Here is a 20502-nt window from a genome sequence, read left to right as displayed (position 1 = left end):
CGAAATGCACACCCCAGGAGGTGAGGTTGGGGGGATGTCAGCTCCGGGGCCGCTTGTACCAGCAAGTCCCTAATTGCGGGCGCACTCCTTCCTCCTGAGCCCATCAGCCTCTGCGTGGCCACATCAGGGCAATTGGGTTCCTGGTGACCCATGACTGCCAGGCTAATGGAAACCTTAATGGAAACCCTCTTTTTCCACCCAATTAAGTGGCTGGAGGTGGGATGCTGTGCGAGAGCCGTCTGTTTCAGTTCCCTGACTTTCTCTTGCAGCAATTATCTATGTAGCTCCATTTGGCCTACATAAGCTTAGCATTTGTGTTCATTCATTCATTCATTCATTCCACAGATATTGACAGAGCCGTTATCCATGTGCCAGGTTTTATGCAGGATGCGAGGCCATGGTCATGAATGGGACCTGGCCCCTGTGCACTCCTTGCAAGGTCGGGGGTGTGCAGGGAGGTGAGCACACCGACAATCACATGATCGGGCAATAGGGTTTGTCCTTGTCATGTGCATGGGGAGCTGTGGGAAACCAGGGGAGGGGCCCAAACTGCACCCAGGGATAGGGGATGTGCAGAGAGTACTTTCCAGACAGCTGGGAAATGGGTGGAGCCAACTGATCTAAAGTGAAGGGTATTTCAGGTTATGAGGACAGTCAAGGCAGAGGGGCAGAGATATGACCTACAGAAGTAGCCTGGAATAGCCTCATCAGATGATGAGGGTGGAAGCATGGGAGCTGCAGCTGGATTGATGAGAGGAGAGGTCCACTCATTAAGAGTCACTGGGCACCAGTATGAAGGGTTTGCGTTTTACCCTCGAGCCGGTGGGAGCTGTGTGGTGTGCCGCAGCTGAGTATGACCAATGCCAGCTTTGTGTATTGGAAGGACTTCTGCATCAGACAGGACTCTCTCAGTTTGCAAAGGACAGAAAGCCCAACTCAAAATGGCTTGAAAGCAAAACAGAATTCACTGTTGCATTTGATAGAATGGTCCATGGGGTTGGATGGCCTCAGGTAAGGCTTGATCCAGCACATAGAAGGTGTTGCTAGATCCTAGATTCTGTTCTCTCCTTCCCTGAGCTCTTTCAATCTGGTGCCTTCATCTCCAGGCTCTGTATGGTGGTAAGATGTGGGATGGCTTCAACCCGCATCCTTTCTGGGTCAAGGCCAGTGGGAAAAAGTGCCTGTCTCATTCTCTATTCCTGGTAAAGAATCAGTGCAGCTCATTAGCTCTAACTGGGCCATGCCCATCCCTGACTGTGTTCCTGGGAGGCCAGTGTGCCAGCCGGCTTTGTCCTGGGATGCCTGCTCCACCCCAGAGCTGAACTACAAGGCCTGAGCATGGTGGCAGGAGGGGCAGCTCTCTCTGAGGGAGGCTGAGTCTTGTTTGCCTGAAAGGATCAATGGATGCTGGGGAAGAAAAGCAATGGTGTCCAGAACAGTCACCTCTAGAAGGGGAGAGGCTGGGCTGGGGTGGGAAGAGTTTAGGGCAGGGCCTGCAGGGGCCAAGGTGGCCGTCCTGGTGAGAGAGCCCCGCTGGCCATCCCAAGAATAGGGCATGAGTCTGCCAAGGGTGCCCCTAGGTCTGGCATCTTGATTCTTTCCTCTGTGTTCTTGGCACAGACACTCATGCCAGGGCCTTTGCTATCACCCATAGTCTCAGAGTCCGGTTATTATTCCGTAGTCATCTGTAGGGGTGAGACCGTGCAGGGCTTTCCCTCCCCAGCTTCCTCCCTCCCTCATAGTAGCTCACTGTGTCCCCTGAGGCTGCCAGTGCTGCCGGGAAAGACCCGAGGCTCCTTCTGGGTCTCAGAGCCATTTCTTTGGTTGAACCCAGTTTGCGTCCTTCCCTGTAGAATTGGCTGCCGCTTCCTTTAGGGCCCCCACTGCACCCTGTACATAACCCTGCCAGGACATCTGTTTATTTTCCATTCTTGTAGCTTTATTTTTATTTCAAAAGGAACATAAGAACACAGTCTGGTGGCAAAGGCTCCCTCTGTCTCCTCCTTACCTTCAGCCACTGGGCCCTTGTAGCAGTAATGCTGCTCTTGTCATTCTGGAGCGTGTCCTTTCATTCCTTTTTCTGTGAATTTTGATACATACACATAGAAATACATAGTGCTGAGTTTTCTAGTTGTATTTTTTTACATAAATATCATGCTGTATCTATTTTAAAGTGTCTCACCATGTTGCCCAGGCCGGACTTGAACCCCTGGGCTCGAGTGATCCTCCTACCCCAGCTCCAAGTAGCTGAGACCACAGACGTGCACCACCACACCCAGCCTTTGCCGTATTGTTCTGCAATATGTGTTTTGTTTTGTTTTTTTAATTTTTTGAGACAGGATCTGGCTCTGTCACCTAGGCTGGAGTGCAGTGGCATGATCCTGGCTCACTGCAACCTCCGCTTCTTGGTTTCAAGCTCTCTTCCCAGCCTCTTGGGTAGCTGGGACTACAGATTCATGCCACCACTCCTGGCTAATTTTTGTATTTTGTGTAGAGATGGGGTTTTGCCTTGTTGCCCAGGCTGGTCTCAAACTCCGGAACTCAAGCCATCCACCCGCCTCAGCCCCCCGAAGTGCTGGGATTATAGGTGTGAGTCAGTGCACCTGACCCAGCCTGCTTTTGCTTTTTAAAAAAATCTCAACACCATGCTATGTATTGCACTTAATTAATTGTGCATTGAATCCTTCGCGAGCCTTCTGTGCCAGGTGCGAGGTCGGCTGCTGGGTGGAAGTGACCAGGATACATCTTCCCTCGGCTACATGCAGACTCTCCACAGGGCAAGGGCAGGGCCTGCCCAGCCCTGTGCCCAGCCCTTTGGCATCCAGCTGCCAGTATTTGTTAGATCAGCAGGCTGTCATACCCAAGGATTGCTGCCACCTGAACAGGACAGGGCTTCAGCTGTGTGCTCTTGATGTGGAGTCCACGCCACCTGTTGACCCTCTTTGGATTTTTACCTTATTGAAATGTTCACACATTTCTTTTAGCTTCTGAACTTATTTCATCTTGAGAAATGGACTGGAACCTTTGGCTCCAGCAGAACAAGTCCCATAAATCAGACGTTCAAGCTGAGCGATCCTTCTGGTTTTGGCCACAGTCGGGGCCTTCTTACTCCTCTGGTCTGGTCAGCACTGTTCAGAAACTCGTCCTTGACTTGGAGATAACAGTGAGTTAAATGGACGTAAATACACCGAGCTCATTACTCCGGGCCGGCATCCCGCATGACAAGGCCCACATCCATTTCTCAGTAAAAACAAACTACATCTGCCACTTGAAAGGTCAAGAAGCACTTTCATGTACGTTGTGCTCCATGGATCACTGGAAGTCCTTTCCCTCTTTTCCATATCCGGGCCAGGAGGAGCAACTGCTCTCTGGCACCGTTTAGCCTTTGCTGCCTTTTACCCTAGGCAAGACATTTTGTTATTCCTCCGATTTGTAATCCCAAAACACTTGGAGATTGGACTTGGAGTTCGTAACCTCCTGGGGAGGGCCAGGCCTCACATTTCAAGGCCTTTGCACGTGTGATATGCCAGCAACAGCTCAGCCCTTTGAATTATGATCCACGGCTCCTTCTACTCACCTTCTTTCTGGATGTCAGAAAAGACTGCCCAACAGCATCTCCTCCCAGCTGCCAAGGCCGATGATATTTTTATTCTTATTTAGATTTTACTTAGGTCTTATTTTAACTCCACTGAGCTGTGAGATCTTCACCGAAGTACAACTGGACTTATTTTTAGAAGAACTGCTCTGTTAAGAAGACCTTCGTGCCTGATGAATTTAATTATTCTGATAAATTACAGCTTCTGCGAAGGAACCACGCCCCTCTGAGTACAGATGGAAGTTGGAAAATTCATAGAAAGCTGTCATCTCCTGGCAAAGGCCTGGGAAACCTCATTTGACAGAGATGTCTTTGGGTTCCTCTTAAGCACGAGCGAAGGATCCCAGTGCCCCCTCCCCTGCTGGGAAGAGGAGCCGGTGGCGTGAATTGGCACGGAGCCGCACCTTTCTTTCTCCTCCTTTATCCTCCCGCAAGCTCCACAGACCACTCTGCTTCTTTGAGCAGGATCAGTTGTAACTAGAAGTGGGTAGGGCTTGAAAGGGGCTGGTTAAGTGTTTAAAATTGAGGCAGCTTTCCTGCTATTTTCAAGTTCTTTTAGATGTGCAGGGATGGAGAATGGCTGTTTTTGTTGGGGTTTTCTCTTTGATCCTGGTTCAGACGGGGCCCTCTGAAATTTCTCCCCCTGATCTTTTGTGCTCTGTGAAAACCAGGAATTGCATGGATGGTGTAGAAAATCCCCATAGGTGGCAAAGCAACTCGGCTGTATTGAAATGACATGCTTAGAAAAGTGTCAGAAAATGGAGATGCCATCGCTCCGGCCCCCCAGGGCCTGTGGCTCAGCCTCCCTTGGGCCTTTGTGTCTGGGCCAGACCCTCCAGGCAAGACCCTGGTGAGGCTGTTGGGCCCATCGTTGCAGGGGTGCCTCGCCATCCCCCCGTGTCCTGCCCTGGTTCCCCTGGTGGAGCACGACGCTGATCAGCCTTGGCGTTTTCAGATTTCTTCTCTCCATTAAGGTAACCTTGTTCTTTAAACCAGCCTGCTTTCAAAGTTGTTTTCCTAATAATATCAAAAGGGGGGGAAAAAAGCTGCCTGAAATTCTTTTTTTTTTTTTTTTTTTTGGGAAAGAGCCTGGGCATAAATAAATACAACCATACAAAGAAGAAAATTAAAAAAAAAAAAAATCAAAGATGGAACCTTCGCGTTTGGCCTGAGGTATAAATGGCAGGGTTTTTATGACATGCTTTTAGTGTTTGATTCTCTTTCTTTCCTTTTATGTTCTTATAATTCCAAATCAGGAGCGATGGTGTTTTTTTTTTAAACCTTGCCCAGTCTTTGGGTGGAGGCTTTGGAAGCCGCACATTCTCCACCATTACAGCCACTCAAAGCTGACGCCTCCCGAGGGGTTGCTGCGTGCCAGTGACTGTGCCGAGTGCGTGTCTCCTTGAATCTTTGTGATCTCTCTGAGGTGTGTTAGGCCCCACTTCACAGATGGAAACAGGCATACAGAGCCGTCAAGTAGCTTGCCCAAGATCACACACCTTTTCAGTGGTCAAGCTGGGCTCCAAAACCAGCAGCCTGGCTCTGGGGTTCTAAGCCCTCTGTTGTGCTGCTCCTTGAATATATTAAAAGGCCTACTATGTGCAGGAACTGGGTTGGCACTGGCAGGAAGGGAAGTTCAGGAAGGAGATAGTTACATAGCTGTGTGGCTTGAGCTGGGGAGAGGGGAACACCCAGGAGGGCTTCTTGGAGGAGGTGGCCAGTAAGATGAGGTTGAAGATAGGTAGGATTTAGTAGGGCACAGTGAGGTGCAAGATCAGGTAGAACTGGCTTTAGTCCTAACTCTGGGGCTTCACATCTAACAGCACAGGACCAGCTACTCCCTCACAGACTCATTTATTTATTTATTTATTATTATTATTATTATTATTATTATTATTATTATTATTTTTGAGACAGTCGGAGTCTCGCTCTGTTGCCAGGCTGGAGTGAAGTGGCACAGCCTCGGCTCACTGCAACCTCCACCTCCCAGGTTCAAGCGATTCTCATGCCTCAGCTGCCCAAGTAGCTGGGATTGCAGGCACCCGCCGCCACGCCTGGCTAACTTTTGTATTTTTAGTAGAGACAGCGTTTCATCATGTTGGCCAGGCTGGTCTCAAACTCCTGACCTCAGGTAATTCACCCACCTCGGCCTCCCAGAGTGCTGGAATTACGGGCGTGAGCCACCACGCCTGGCTTCCCTCACAGACAAAGTGAATGGCTGGCATGGAAGGTACCCTGCACATAGTAGGTACTCAGGAACACAGACACAGTGGATGGCTGGCATGGAAGGTAGCCTGCACATAGTAGGTGTTCAGGAAACATTAGTGGTGCCCTCCCCTTTCCCATGGATAGTCAGCAATATGGGTTGGACATGTGTGTCCTGTAATCCGAGGTTGTTTGCCCTCTGGCTGGCCCACAGAATTTGAATTAATGGCTCACATTTATAAATGGGGAGATTCCACACCAAACCCCATATTTCCAGCTTTTCTTGAAAACTCAGATCTGGTGAACTGCAGCCCGCACTTCCCACTCTGCCGTCCCAGACTGAGTGAGGAGTGCCCATCTCCAGAGACAGTGAACCAAGGGGCCTTCATCCTGTCAAATGCCCTCCTGTCTCTCTCTTCCTACCTGGCCGCCCGTGCAGGCCACAGAGCGCGGTGCCGCAGGTGAACTCTGCTGCAGTGGGAACGAGTTGGCGTCGGCTCCCTCGTGGCCGGCTGCTGGATTCGTGTGGACAGGGACATTCTTCTTAGAACAGTGCAGACACTTAGGAAAACAAGCACAAGACGGTCTTTTTCCCTTAATCACCCATCTCATGAAATCAAGCCCCAGTCCCTTGGAAGCCCACACCCTCCACACCCTCCAGACACTGAGAGAATGCATGCCAGCATGCCTGTGCCAGTGTGCCTCTGCCAGCACACCCGGGCCAGCAGACCTTTCTCTGTGACTGAAGACAGCTGGCACTTCATATCTTTGAAGGGTTTGTCTTTCTGGCAAGTGGACGGTACTTTGAAAACCAAAACATTCCTGAGATTCACTGAAAGCCACTAAACTGGCACCGTTCAGGCGGCGAGGGTTGGGGGCGGGGGAAGCCAAGGGTGTGAGAGGAGCCCCTCCTTCCAAAAATCAGACCGATCCTCTGAAGAGGACGATCAGATCCAGGCTGAAAGTTCCTCTGCAAAGGAGCTGTGCCCTGCAGGGAACCCAGGCTGCAAAATATAGCAAGGCCCAGAAGGGCATCCGTCAAACCTTCATGGGGTTCAGCTTTGGACATGCTGGCTCTGGTTTGTCCCCACTGCACTCTGCACAGAGCCCGGAAGGCCCTTTCGTTAGCCTGGCCTTCTTTCAAGGCCAGTTCAATTGCTGCCTCCTCCAGGGATCCCTCCATGCTTCTCTGTGGAATGGGGGACCTTGCCTGCCTTGTGGTCACTCTTCCCCCAGTTTGTGCCCCTCTTGGAGCTTAATCACAGAAACCCTGTACATCCACAGCTGCCTCTCCCACTCGCGGGGAGTGGTTTGTGGGCCATGTGTGGGTGCTCACGATTCCCCTAATTCCTCAGGAAATGTGAGGAATTTCCTGTGGGGCCGGTACTCCCACCACCTCATGTTACAGATGGGGAAACTGAGGCTTAGTGAGATGAGGGGACTTCCCCAAGACCACACACCAACAAGTAGCAATGCGAGATTTGGACTGGGGCTCTGTGGCCACAGGCTTGGGCTCCTCCTGCCAACCGAGGGGTCTGCCAGCCTGTGCCCCTTCTTCCTGGTCCCCGAAGCCTTTGCTTCCCTCAGGCCATCGTGCATAACCAGCCCCTTCAGAATGCGCTGCTGAACAGGCCCTGGGCGGTGTTCGTGAGCGCGTTTCTCATTTATTAAGGTCACAAAATCCCTGGCCCTGTTTAATGTCATCTTTGATGTTCAAGGGCGGCATGGAAATCTCTGTTTTCATGTGACCCAATTTCTAGGCTTTCAAAATGTGGCTCCTCTCCTCCTCCCTCTCTGTGTTTTTGAAATCAGGTGAGCAGGGCTGCCTCCAAGCGTTGACCACTTGCCCCGAGGTCTCCCTCCCCACCCCTCAGGCTCAGGCACGTGGGTGCAGTGCCAGCTCTCAGGCCTTGCCAAGAGGACTCTTGGGCATAGACCACCTGTATGATCCTCCACCGGTAGGGAAACTGGGTCTTTTGTTCTTCCTCTGCCATCGGTGTGAGCACTGCAGGCAGCTGTGCTGGACGGGACCTCCCTGCACCTGTCGTGTCTTCCTATGATGCCAGCCAGGACATGGAACTTCCACCAGACCCCCTGTACTCCAGGGCTATCATATTCCCAAGGATTCCTGTGAAAAATCACTTTTCCCTGTTTCCTTTCTGCCTTTTAAGACTCTCTGCTGGTTACAACTCTTCTTGGAACTAGTCACGTGGTACAAATAATTGCTGAAATTTGGTCCCTGTTTTCTCAGCTGATCTGGGTGACCTGTGGGGGATCTTCTGGAATATTTTCGGGGGGGGGGGGTGCGGAGGGAATCTCAAAGCTCTGTGCCTGTATCATTTCCCCGTGAAGGCATTTAATATTTGTCCACTGCTGCTGCAGAGTCATGCTGAGGATTTTGGAACTTCAACGATGAGTGGTGCCCGGGTCTTCCCTTAGGATGCTGGCTGTGGGTGGAGGACAGTGTGTGCCGGCAGCCAGGCTGGCTTGCGGCTGGAATGTGGGTTACCTGGAGAGGGCCTGCTTTTTTTTTTTTTCTATTTAAAAAATTTGTTGTAAAATAGACATAACGTAAACTTTACCATCTTAGCCGTTTTCAAGAGCAGAATTCACTGGTATTAAGTACGTTCTCATTGTGCAGCCATCACCACCCACCCACAGAACTCTTTCATCTTTCCAAACTGAAACTCTGCTGTCATTCAACACTACCTCTCTATTTGCCACCTCCCCCTACCCCCAGCAGCCACCAGACTGCTTTCTCCTCTGTGCATTTGCCTACTTGAGGGACCGCCTATGGATGGAATTGTATGGTGTTTGACTTTCTGTGTCTGGCTTATTTCACTGAGCATAACATTCTCAAGGTTCACCCATGCTGTAGCCTGGTTTGAACGTCCTTCCTTTTTAAGGCTGGATAATATTCCGTGGTATACATGGACCACGTTTTGCTTACTCATTCATCTGGTGTTCTCAAATGCCAAGACTCAGTGACTGCAGCCGTGCCCGAAACCTTCCTCTAATCAAAACACTTCCTAACCCCAATCTGTACCTAGGCTCTGACACTCCTGCATCAGGCAGTCCTCCAGGATAAGTTACCTGTTTAAAATGCAAATATATTTCCTTGTGGGGAGTGGGTAATTGGCATTCTGGGGCCCCGCTGCCATTGTCTTTATGAGGGAGGAAGGTTGTGTTGTCCTAGAAGCTGGGTCCACGGCCGCGTCCCAAGAGCCCATCAGGTGCCACGCTCTGGGCTGGGGACTCAACGTTCATGGTTTGGTTACATTTAGCCCTTCCAAAGACCCTGGCATTTTTGCAGTGTTACCTATAAATTCCATGTGCGGAAACATGGGTTAATTTCCACTTTTTTTTTTTTTTTTTTTTTGATAGAGTTTCGCTCTGTCACCAGGCTGAAGTGCAGTGGTGTGATCTTGGCTCACTGCAACCTCTGCCTCCCAGGTTCAAGCAATTCTCCCACCACAGCCTCCTGAGTAGCTGGGACTACAGGTGTGTGCCACCACACCCAGCTAATTTTTGTATTTTTAGTAGAGACAGGCTATCATCATGTTGGCCAGGATGATCTCGATCTCTTGACCTCGTGATCCACCCGCCTCAGCCTCCCAAAGTGCTGGGATTACAGGCGTGAGCCACCGCGCCCGGCCTGGTTATTTCCACTTTTGGGCTATTTTGAGTAGTGCAGCTATGGACATGGAGTAAAAGAGGGTCCGCTTTTTCAGAAGCTGAGTATCAGGACCTTTGCTGACATGAGAGGAGCTGACATCCTGGGGCCCTGCTGCCATTGTCCTTATGAGGATGGAGGTTGTGTTGTCCTGAAAGCTGGGTCCACAGGTGTGTCCCGAGAGCCCATTGCGTGCCATGCTCTGGGCTGGATGCTTGACATTTATGGTTACATTCAGCCCTTCCAAAGGCCCTGGCATTTTTGCAGTATTACCTATAAATGCCACATGAGGGACATGCAGAGAGGTGAGTGGGACGTACCTGGGGTCTCACGGCCAGCACGGGTGGGGCCCCGCTGGCCTGCTACTCCAGAGCCATCATGCCACACCCCCTGCTGCTCCATCGCCTGCCACTGTGGAGGCTGGGTGTCCAGAGCTGGAGGTGTTCAAGGTTCGAGGTGACTGTGGTGTTAAAAGAGGAAATACGGTTTTACTTCTGAACCCGTTTCATGGAGAAGGAGGGACAGCTCCGGGCACACTGGCCTGGGTACTTTTGCGGCATGTGATCAGAGACTGCTCCCCAGCGGTCCTCCACCAGGGCCATGAAAGCGGCCAGGGCCCTACCTCCACCCGGCACCATGGACGCATCTTGGGGCTGGAACCTGGAGTCCCACATGCAGTTGGAGCTGAGGCTGTGACTGTGGAAAAAGTGTGACATCACAGAAGCAAGGGTTTTGGTGCCTGGCGTCTGTGTGGGTGGGTGTTCCTCCCTGGTGGATGCGGCTGAAAGGCCTGGAGCGTCTCCTCGGTGCAGGGCGATGAGGGGTCGTTTCTGGTTCTGGGGTTGTCCCTAATCACTGGGCGTTCCAGACCCTGTAACTGTTCAGCACTCCCTTGAGACGGGAGGCCATGGTGTTTCTGACTTGGAGCCTCTGGCTCTCTTTATTAGATTCTGTTGCATGTTCCAGCAGTCCTGACCTGGATGTTCCATCATATTTCTGTCCCTGTGAATGTGGCCATCACCAGTGACCCCACTTTAAACTCCAGATTCACCTGTCTGCATGACCGGAGGGGATTAGCGTCTTGAGTCCGTGGTTCAGGATGCGGCCCCCCAGCAGACGAAGGGCAGTTGGTGGAACTCTCATGCCCCATCGCTGTGGTCCATGCTTTGTCTGCCTCAGCGGCCTTGGTCAGATCTGGAAACATCTGGAAGCTTTGGTGTCTTAGTTATGAGTTTCAAAGAGCAGTGAAAACAGACTGGCAGAGCTCAGCGAGACCTGGGAAATATTCGGGGTGGGGAAGAACTACAGAATGTATTCTTGGTTCGGAGCATTTTTCCCTCCGACTCTTTCTGGGCAACAGGCCTTTTAGGAATGTTTGTTAAATGCTGAAAAAACAGGACTTGATTTCTCTCTGCGTCCACAGCCAACACGTGAGGCCACGGCACTCCGTGTATACTAACCTGGTTTTTCTTTCCTTTTGCTCAACAGTGAGTGACCTGCAGGAAGAAGGCAAGAATGCCATCAACTCACCGATGTCCCCCGCCCTGGCAGATGTTCACCCTGAAGACACCCAGCTCGGTACGGGGCGTTCCTCCGCTCCCTGCCCTGAGACAGTTGAGCTTCTGTGGCACTAAGTTGGTCTTGGGGAGGCCAATGAGGAGCCTGATAGATCTGGCCTCTTGATCAGATGCTGGGGGCATTTGGGAGTCTAAGTTCTTAGCTCAAGGTCATGTTTAGAAAAGTCCGTTGGGAAAAGCAAGTCCTTCTTTGAGGGTTTCTGACCCAGTTTTAAAATGTAAGTTTTATTATTCAGATGGTGAAGCCAGCAGATCAGGAGAAGGCTGAGTTGAAAAGATAGTTTGTTAAACTCATAGTTCTGAAAGGGGGTGTAGCAGGCCACTCAGGGCCACACCATGCCACGCCTTGCCATGCCATGCCACGACACACCATGCCACGCCACGCCACTCCATACCACGCCACACCATGCCATGCCACACCATACCATGCCACACCGTGCCACACCACGCCATGCCATGCCACACCATAGCATACCATGCCACACTGTGCCACACCACACCATGCCATACCACACCACACCACTCCATGAAAGGCCACATGGAAAGCACCAGTGTCAGGCAGAGGCAGAAGGAGCAGGGCCAATGCCTGTATTTTATATTTTATGTGTGTATTTTTTGAGATAGAGTCTCACTCTGTCGCCCAAGCTGGAGTGCAGTGATCCAAAGCTCATGGCAGCCTTGACCTTCCAGGTTCAAGTGATCCTCCTGCCTTAGCCTCCTGAGTAGCTGGGACTACAGGCATGTGCCACCATGCCCACCTAACTTTTTAAATTTTTTGTAGAGATGGGGTCTTGCCATGTTGCTCAGGCTGGTCTCCAACTCCTGGGCTCAAGCAATTCTCCTGTCTCGGTTTCCCAAAGTGCAGCGACTATAGGTATGAGCCACTGCGTCCGGCCCCAATACCCTTACTGTGGTTTTCTCTGAAGGAATGGGCAAGGCTGGGTGAATGGGCCTAGGCCTGGCTTGTTGGAGTCATACCAGTGGGCTTTGGGGTGCAGGAGCTGTCCTGAGTCTTCTCAGGAAGAAGACTCTCCTTCTTCCACACCACATGGCGTGGCGTGGTGTGGTATGGTATGGTATGGCGTGGCATGTCCCCAGGGCCAGGGGAGATTAGGGTGAGGATATTGACTGGGAGTGTAGGAGCCCCGTGAGAGCCCAAGAAAAGAGATGGCTGGGGGCTCTGGGCTCTGGGGCTCAGGCTCTGAGCGGGTTTACATGTGAAATGTGTGTTCAGAGAGGGTGTGGGTTACCATCTCTAGGAATTAGCTCACCCTGGAGGTGCAGTCTTTCCAGTCAGCACAGCCCCGAGATGCCACACACCAGAAAATACAGAAAACAGGCCGGGCGCTGTGGCTCATGCTTGTAATCCCAGCACTTTGGAAGGCCACAGTGAGCGGATCACTTGAGGTCAGGAGTTTGAGATCAGCCTGGCCAACATGGCAAAACCACGTCTCTCCTAAGAATACAAAAATTAGCCGGGTGTGGTTAGCCTGTAGTCCCAGCTACTCTGGAGGCTGAGGCAGGAGAATCGCTTGAACCCGGGAGGGGGAGGTTGCAGTGAGCCGAAATCGCACCACTGCACTCCAGCCTGGGTGACAGAGCGAGACATCTCAATGAAAAAAAAGAAAAAAAGAAATTGCAAAACATGATTAATATGCTTCCTCCCTTTGGGCCAGCCAGAGCTGCCTGCAGCCTGGGCTTACAGGGTGGGCCCTGCCAAGTGGCCCAGGGCCCTGCGCTCACCGCCTGATGTAATGGGTAACAGCTAAGACACATTTTCCTTAAAGTGTGTTTTGGGATCCAGCTGATCTGGAAGGCGATTGTGGAACATTCCGCTTATTTCCAAACCCTGGTTCAAAGGGAAGTCCCAGTTCATCCCTTTTTTGTGGTTTCCGTGACAAGGCCAGGCCAGCAAGAGCTTATGGAGAAGAAATGCCAATGCAAGTTCAGCCACCAGCCGACCCAAAGCCAGAGCTGGTGATGCTACCTGAGGTCACACCGGGGTCCACTGGGCTTCCTCTCCCTCCAGTTAGAAGACAGCAGCCCCACCAGGCGCGGTGGCTCAGGCCTGTAATCTCAGCACTTTGGGAGGCCATGGCGGGTGGATCACCTGAGCTCAGGAGTTCGAGACCAGCCTGGCCAACATGGCAAAACCCTGTCTCTACTAAAAAATGCAAAAATTGGGTGTAGTGGCTCACGCCGGTAATCCCAGCACTTTGGGAGGCCGAGGCAGATGGATCACCTGAGCTCAGGAGTTCGAGACCAGACTGGCCAACATGGTGAAACCCTGTCTACTAAAAATACAAAAATTAGCCGAGTGTGGTGGCAAATGCCTGAAATCCTAGCTACTTGGGAGGCTAAGGCAGGAGAATTGCTTGAACCCTGGAGGCGGAGGTTGTAATGAGCCGAGGTCCCACCATTGCACTCCAGCCTGGGCAACAAGAGTGAAATTCCATCTCAAAAAATAAAATAAATAAATAATTAGCCAGGCTTGGTGGTACACACCTGTAGTCCTAGCTACTCAGGAGGCTGAGGTGGGAGGATTGCCTGAGACTAAAGAGGTTGAGGCTACAGTGAGCCAAGATCATATCACTGCACTCTAGCCTGGGCAACAGAGTTAGACCCTGTCTCAAAAAATAATAATAACTGAACTCACTCACTGAATATTTGCACAGCACCTGACTCTTTCTGAAGTTGTCTTTGTGTATTTCATATCCTTTGGGCTCATAGATGTCATCATTGTAGCGAATATTGGGGGTACACTGTGAATGCTTCTGCTCCTGAGTCCCTTCAGGGACCCTGTGAGGTGGGTTGTATCATTATCCCCATTGTACAGATGGGGAAACTGAGGCACAGATCTACGATCACAGGGATCACTAGTGCCAAAGTTTTTAACCCCGGGCGTTTTGCCCCCAGAGCTGGGCTGCTCCCCCTGCTCTAGACCCTCTGAGTGAAGATGGTGGCCCTCATCAGAGGTGAGCAGGACAGGTCTCCGTCCTTGGGCACATTTTATTGCAGCTGATGGATGCTCTGCTGTGATGCACAAGGTGGGGAGGGCAGGGCCTCGGTTGCCACAAAACACTGGCACAGAGATACCACCCCGGCCCCGGCCTCTGGGCGCTGCTTCTCTTCTGACTGAAGTGGAGAGAAGCCCGATTCAGGCCCACCCAGCCTGTGTGGACCCGGACCTGCTGAAGATTCTGAGCCCACGTCTGACCCCCCGGCACCCCCTGGGCTGGGCAGCGCTTGCCGTACCCACTGTGGTGTCCCAGGACTGTGGGCTCCTCGAGGGGTCCTGCCTCAGTCTCGGAGCCACCAAGAGGATCATGGCACAGTTTAGAGACCACCAAAGTCACACAGCTCAGAGATGGCACGGTTCCTGGTGTCTACTCTCAGCTTCCTTTTAGGAAAAACAAAGAGCCTCTCACAGCCTTTTTCTTCTCTCCCAGAGTCCCTGGAGTCCCGTTTCTCAATGCAGGATGTCAGAAAGTCCCAGGGCACTCGGCAATGAGGGTTCCTCGCCACCCCAAGACCTACCAAAGGAGAGTACATGGGTCCAGGCCCCTCTGTGTTAAACATGCCCCCGTGAGTCTGGGGCCTGCTGAGGTTTGGGAATTGCTCCTCTTTAGGCCGTGTGAGCAGCCCCTAGCAGACCGAGGGCCATGGTATTCAGTGGCCCGCAGGGGCTTCATGTCCGGGGTCCCAGGCCAAGGCGAGCCAGTCATGAAGGCTGACAGGCGGCAGGGGCTGACCGTGAGCTCCGGAGCCCCTAGACACAGAGGTTCCTCATCTAGGGCAAATGCCTGCTCTGAGTCGGACCCCTGCCCTGTGAGACGCAGCTGCTCCCTGGTCTGTGCAGAGCCTCTGAGCCCAGCCTACCATCACCATCACCAGGTGGCTGGGAGATTCGGGCGGAATCCGCAGAGACAGACACACCACCACACACAGCTGCCTTCCTGGGGCCTGCCGCCCACCCTGTCAGGCCCACTGTCCTCCCCTAGGTGGGTTCAGGAATGAAAGCTACCCCATGGGGACAGTTAAAGACCAGAGATGCCTCTGAGAAAGTGTTTGGTGACACTGAGGCTCGAAACGGCATCTCTGTCCTCCACCTTTCACAGTCTCTGGGTCAGATGCCCCGTTCCTGTCAGTGGCCCCACCGACTGGGGCAGGACCCCTCAAGGAGCCTGCAGTCCTGGGACATCCGAGCAGGCACGGCACACTGCCCAGTCCAGGGGATGTCGGGGGGTTGGACGTGGGCTCAGAGCCTTCAGGAGGGAGCTGCGAGTTCCCTGTGGGAGCCACATGAGCTGGGCGGGCCCAAATCTTGCTTCTCAGTTCAGCCAGAGCAAGGTGTGAGGACATGCTAGATAGGGCAATGCTTAGATTTTTAGTGTGGGTTGAAGGGGCTGTTCCCAGAAATGGCCTTTCCGAAGGCTGGGATTGGGTAGTGACCTGCTCGCTCTCCGTCCTGCACCGCCTCCCATACACGTGTGGATGCATGGCCTGGTCCTCCTCCTTGCACACCTGAGATAGATGCCCCAGAGGGGGTCTCAGACATGGGTCATACAGGCACACCAAGTCCTTTGGGACAGGAGAGCTTGGAAGATTTGGCGTTTGGGCTGAAGGATCTGAGCTGGGGAGCTGAGATCTGAAGGGTAAAGGAAATGGGCCAGGGAGAGAGTGTCAGACAGCGGGAGCAGGTGCCACGGCTCAGGTCAGGCAGCAGTGAGGCTTCAAGGAGGAAGGCCAGATGGGCTGGAGCAGATTGCACCAGGAGGGCAGGAAATGAGGCTGGAGAGGGGCCCTGGAGGCTGCATAGAGGACGCTGGCCTTGATCCCAGCAGGAGTGGGAGGCTGTGGAGGCCTTCGCGGAGACATCGTCAGGACTCCCGAGTGCTCCCTGCACATTACCTGGACTGTCCTTCTCAGGCATCAGATCTGTGTGACTTCAAAAACAGTTTCTCCACGTTGTCAGTTTACACTCTGCTGCCGGGAAGCTGCATCACATCTGCGTCAGCAGCAAAGTTTCACTCAAAGCCATTTTCTTTCTTTCTTTCGTATTTTATTTTATTTTTTATTTATTTTTAAAATTAGAGACAGAGATTTCACTATGTAGCCCAGGTTGGTCTGGAACTCCTGGGCTCAAACCATCCTCCCTCCTCAGCCTCCCAAAGTGCTGGGATTACAGGCGTGAGCCACTATGCCCAGCTTCAAAGCTGTTTTCATTCTGACCGACACGGTCAGTGTCCCCAGCCCCATGGGAGCCTGTCTGGGCTCTGGGACCCTGGTCTCTACTGTGTCCTGGCCGTCTCCACTTGTATGTCCTGGGGGGTACCTGGCTTCTGCCTGAAGCCTCTCTTGTGCCTTTTTTCCTCTTTAAGACAGAGGCGTGGTGTAGAGCCTCCCGGTGAGTGGAACCTGGGCCTCACCCGCCCCATGATCTGTGCAGGTCCCGGAGCTGGACAGCGTGGGCAGCCTGAGACCCCCTTGCCCTTTCCTGCGTGTGTTCAGAGGTGCTCGGCGCCCGCTGGCTTCTGTGTGGTGCTGGGCATTTCTGCTATGGAGCACGCCTGGCTTCTGTGGGTGCCTCCTCTGCAGTCCCGCCTCTGCACCATCTCCACGGCACTGTCCTCCATGACGGGCTGGGCTGGCTGCCTGGTGTCTGTGGGATCCAGGCTGAAACATGGAGGGAAAGCAAACAGGTAGAGAAATAGAAAGAGGATGAGGATGAGCACATTTCACTGTTAAACCTCATCCACCACCCCTTTTTTTTGCTATTTATTTCTCAATATTTTTTCTGCATGTTATTTTCATACAACATTGCATATTGATTCTTTTCCACTGAATGTACCAAACATTTTCCATCTCATTATAACCATCCCAACTCTTCCTATGTATTTATAAATAGTGGCCACAGGGAACTACCTGGTGCCTGGAGCTTTCCCACATACCGGATCCCGGCCGGGGGATGCATCTCATGCCCTGTAAATGCCGCTCTCTACTTATTTCTCCTCCCTGTAAATGCCGCTCTCTCCTTATTTCTCCTGAAACGTGGAAATGGTTTGGACCAGCTGCTGGTGGAGTCTGGGAGGGGCGAGGTCAGGCAGAACGATGGAGTTTGACTTCATCCCCTTCCGGAAGAGGGGAAGGCGGGAGGAGGCCCCATCCACCTTCCAGAAGGCGGTTCCTCACAGTCACGCTCCCCTAGTGCTGGGTTCTCTGCTTCTCCATTTGTCAGAGATGAGTCGGCCTCCCCCGGCTCCCCATGTCCCTGCTACCCCCACAATCGCTGACCGTGACTTCCTTTTGTCCCTGGCAGAGGAGAACGAGGAGCGCACGATGATCGACCCCACGTCCAAGGAAGACCCCAAGTTCAAGGAACTGGTCAAGGTACGGAGCTCCGTCTTGGTTGGAATCTTCCTCTTAGGGCGAGGCCTCGGCTTTGGGATTCAGGGCTCTCGTGGACAAAGGGAGCTAAACCCGGGGCTCCTGAGAGGGACGTTGGTGCTGCGTGAGAAGGTGGGCAGACGTGTTGGCAGAAGAGGATGGCAGGGGGGATCCAGCCCACAGTGCCGAGTGCCTCCCACGTGCCCTGCTGGGCTGGGACTTTAACAACCAGGCTTGTGAACTCTTGGCTGGACAGAGCCCGGCAGGAGGGGATTTTAGGATTAGGAGTGAGTGCTGGCGTGAGCTAGTGTAGTACCTTACAGATGGAGTTGGAGCTCTGTCTGGAGCCTGGTGGGGTCTAGATTCAGATTTAACCCTGAAAAGCAGGAGGGTGACCCCTCTGGCCACTCCTGCCAAAGAGTCATCTGATGTCGATGCCTGCGCTGAGTGGACGGTCAGTTTCCACCATGTCTGGAGGCGTGGATCCCAGCTGGGCGGGGAACCCGGCTGCCCCGCTCCCAGAGGTCAGGGAACAGTGAGGGAAGGGGCCCGTGGTGCCGGCCTTCTGGGGCAGCACCTGTCCTTCTCCAGCGTGGCTCCTGCTCGCCGTGAGGCAGTGCTTGTGTGGGTCCAAGTACAGATTGCAGTTTTGGTTGCTCTGATCTAAACCATGGTAGGGCTTGAGAGGGAATCCCCTGAAGAGGAGAGGCTGTGGGCTCCGCCTGACCCTGGTGAACCCAGGGTGGGCTCTTGGGCAGACGGCCGTGGCAGACACAGACACTTGACTTCCACAGCTCACGGCCAGCTTGGGCACCCCGGGATTCTTGAAAATGCAGATGATGACAGTGTCTGCCAGAAACAGATATTTTTCTATTAAAAGTGCTTTTTAAAAAGCTTCTCCACCTTCACCACCGCAATGGACCTGACACTGGGCTGTACAGCTGTGTTTTCATGAGGGCTCATTCAGAATAAGTAAAATGGCTTGCAAGTTATATTCTTTTTAAAATTTACATTGAGGCCGGGCACGGTGGCTCGTGCCTGTAATCCCAGCACTTTGGGAGGCCAAGGTGGGTGGATCACCTGAGGTGAGAAGTTCGAGACCAGCCTGGTCAACATGGTGAAACCCTGTCTCTACTAAAAATACAAAAAATGTGCCGGGCTTGGTGGCGGGCACCTGTAATCCCAGCTACTTCGGGGGCTGAGGCAGGAGAATGGCTTGAACCTGAGAGGCAGAGGTTGCAGTGAGCTGACATCTTGCCACTGCCCTCCAGCCTGGGCACCAAGAGCAAAACTCCGTCTCACACAAAACAAAACAAAACAAAAAACCGAAAATAAACCATTCCAAATGTCAGTTTTAGGGTCCACCCAAAGATGTTGACTCTTAATAAATTACTTAATTTGTTTTATTTTTTTCCCTCTGAATACCCACTTTGTTATTTTGAACAGAAGAATGTCGACGAGGAAAGTCACTGTCTTTTAGCCACCAAAATGTTGTTCTCGGGGGATATTTAAGCAAGGGATGCATGAGAATTGTCAATCTTCTCCAGAGAAACAGACTCCATTGTGTCAGTATCTAGAGAGAGGTTTATTATGATATTGGCTCACTTGACTATGGAGGCCGAGAAGTCCCACAACCTGCCGTCTGCAAGCTAGAAAGCTGGAGGGCCGGTGGTAGAGATGCCAGCCTGCGTCTGCAGCCCTGAGTAGCAGGAGCAGGGTGGGAGAAGATCCAGGTGCTGGCACTAGCAGCCCCCTGCAGAGAGAGGTGAATCCCACCTTCCTCCACCTTTTTGTTCTATGGGATTGGAGGAGGCCCACCTGCCTTGGGGAGGGCCGTCTGCTTTACTCCATCCACCAATTCAAATGCTCATCTCCTCTGGAAACTCCCTTCCAGACACACCCAGAAGCAATGTTTCACTGGCTGTCTGGGCACCCCAGAGCCCAGGCAAGTTGACACAGAAGATGAACCATCCCATACACCCTTCTAAAGATTTTTTTCTTTGATTTTTGAGCAATGCTTGAGAGTTCACAAACTCCATTCACGGGATTATCTCCTTGAAACAACTCCCTGGGGAGCTGTGTCATTCTTGCTTCCACATGGAGACTCAGAGAGAGGTGAAGAGGCTGGGTGCCATGGCTCATGCCTGAAATCCCAGCACCTTGGGAGGCCAAGGTTGGGGGATCGCTTGAGCCCAGGTGTTCAAGACCGGCCCGGGCAACATGGCGAAACCCTGTCTCTACAGACAGAAAATATATATATATACAAAAATTAACTGGGTGTGGTGGGAGGCGCCTGTGATCCTCGCTATTCAGGAGGCTGGAGTGGAAGGATTGCTTGAGCCCAGGAGGTCAAGGCTGCAATGAGCTGTGATTATGCCTGTGAATAGCCACTGCACTCTAGCCTGGGTGACAGAGCAAGACCCTGTCTCAAAAAAAAAAAAAAAAAAGAGAGGTTTAAGTAACTCCCCACTCCCAGGTGCTGGGGTTGGTGATGTGTCTGGGCTTGAGTCACTCTGTCCGTTTGGTGCTGTGTTCACTGAGCCGGGTTGAGTGCAGGGTCCTGTGCTGGGCCCTGGGGCTGGGGGATGGATAAGTGATTTCCCTGCTATGCAGGATTTCATTTATGTTCCTCCCAGATATCTGCAGCGCCACCCACCCCTGCCTTTGCTGCTTTGCCACCAAAGAGCCCCAGGCTGTTTTGGCCTTGGTGAGGCGAGGGCTGGGCTGCTGAGTGCCAGCCCACCGTGGAGGGACCACAGTGTCTGTGGCAGCCAGGGCCAAACTGAAGGGACCTGTGGAGGCTCCGGCTGCTCCACCTCTTCCAGGTTCCAGATTGAGAAGAAGGCCACATTGAGGAGCATGGGGTGGACTGACTGGGGAAGCTGATTAATATTCTTTGGGGCAAAGTAGGACTAACGACAGGAAGGAGCCAAGGAATAAATGCCTCTCCCTGACTTCCCCGACGTTCGCTTCTGAGACCATGGCTCATGGAGACGGGCCGCGTGGCTGAGCATCAACTGGGTTTTCTTCTGAAGCCATAACCAGCTCATGCACCTGCCTCACCT

At 52.6% G+C, this 20502-nt stretch overlaps 1 protein-coding gene across 4 annotated transcripts in view; it reads left to right on the top strand.

Moving 5' to 3' along the window:
- The window catches only part of PARVB (parvin beta), a 159642-nt gene that overhangs the window by 83111 nt on the left and 56029 nt on the right, over positions 1–20502 (top strand). For all 4 annotated transcript variants that reach the window (XM_025399995.1, XM_025399992.1, XM_025399993.1 and 1 more), the window contains 2 exons: positions 10962–11051; positions 17370–17440. In XM_025399995.1, the coding sequence (XP_025255780.1) occupies positions 11006–11051; positions 17370–17440 (117 nt within the window). In that variant the 5' untranslated portion in view covers positions 10962–11005. The remainder of the gene's footprint in view (positions 1–10961; positions 11052–17369; positions 17441–20502) is intronic.

This window comes from Theropithecus gelada, chromosome 10 (assembly GCF_003255815.1).
Source record: "Theropithecus gelada isolate Dixy chromosome 10, Tgel_1.0, whole genome shotgun sequence".
NCBI lineage: Eukaryota > Metazoa > Chordata > Mammalia > Primates > Cercopithecidae > Theropithecus > Theropithecus gelada.
The sequence above is the reverse complement of the archived record's forward strand: the minus strand, read 5'-3'. Positions and strand labels throughout refer to the sequence as shown.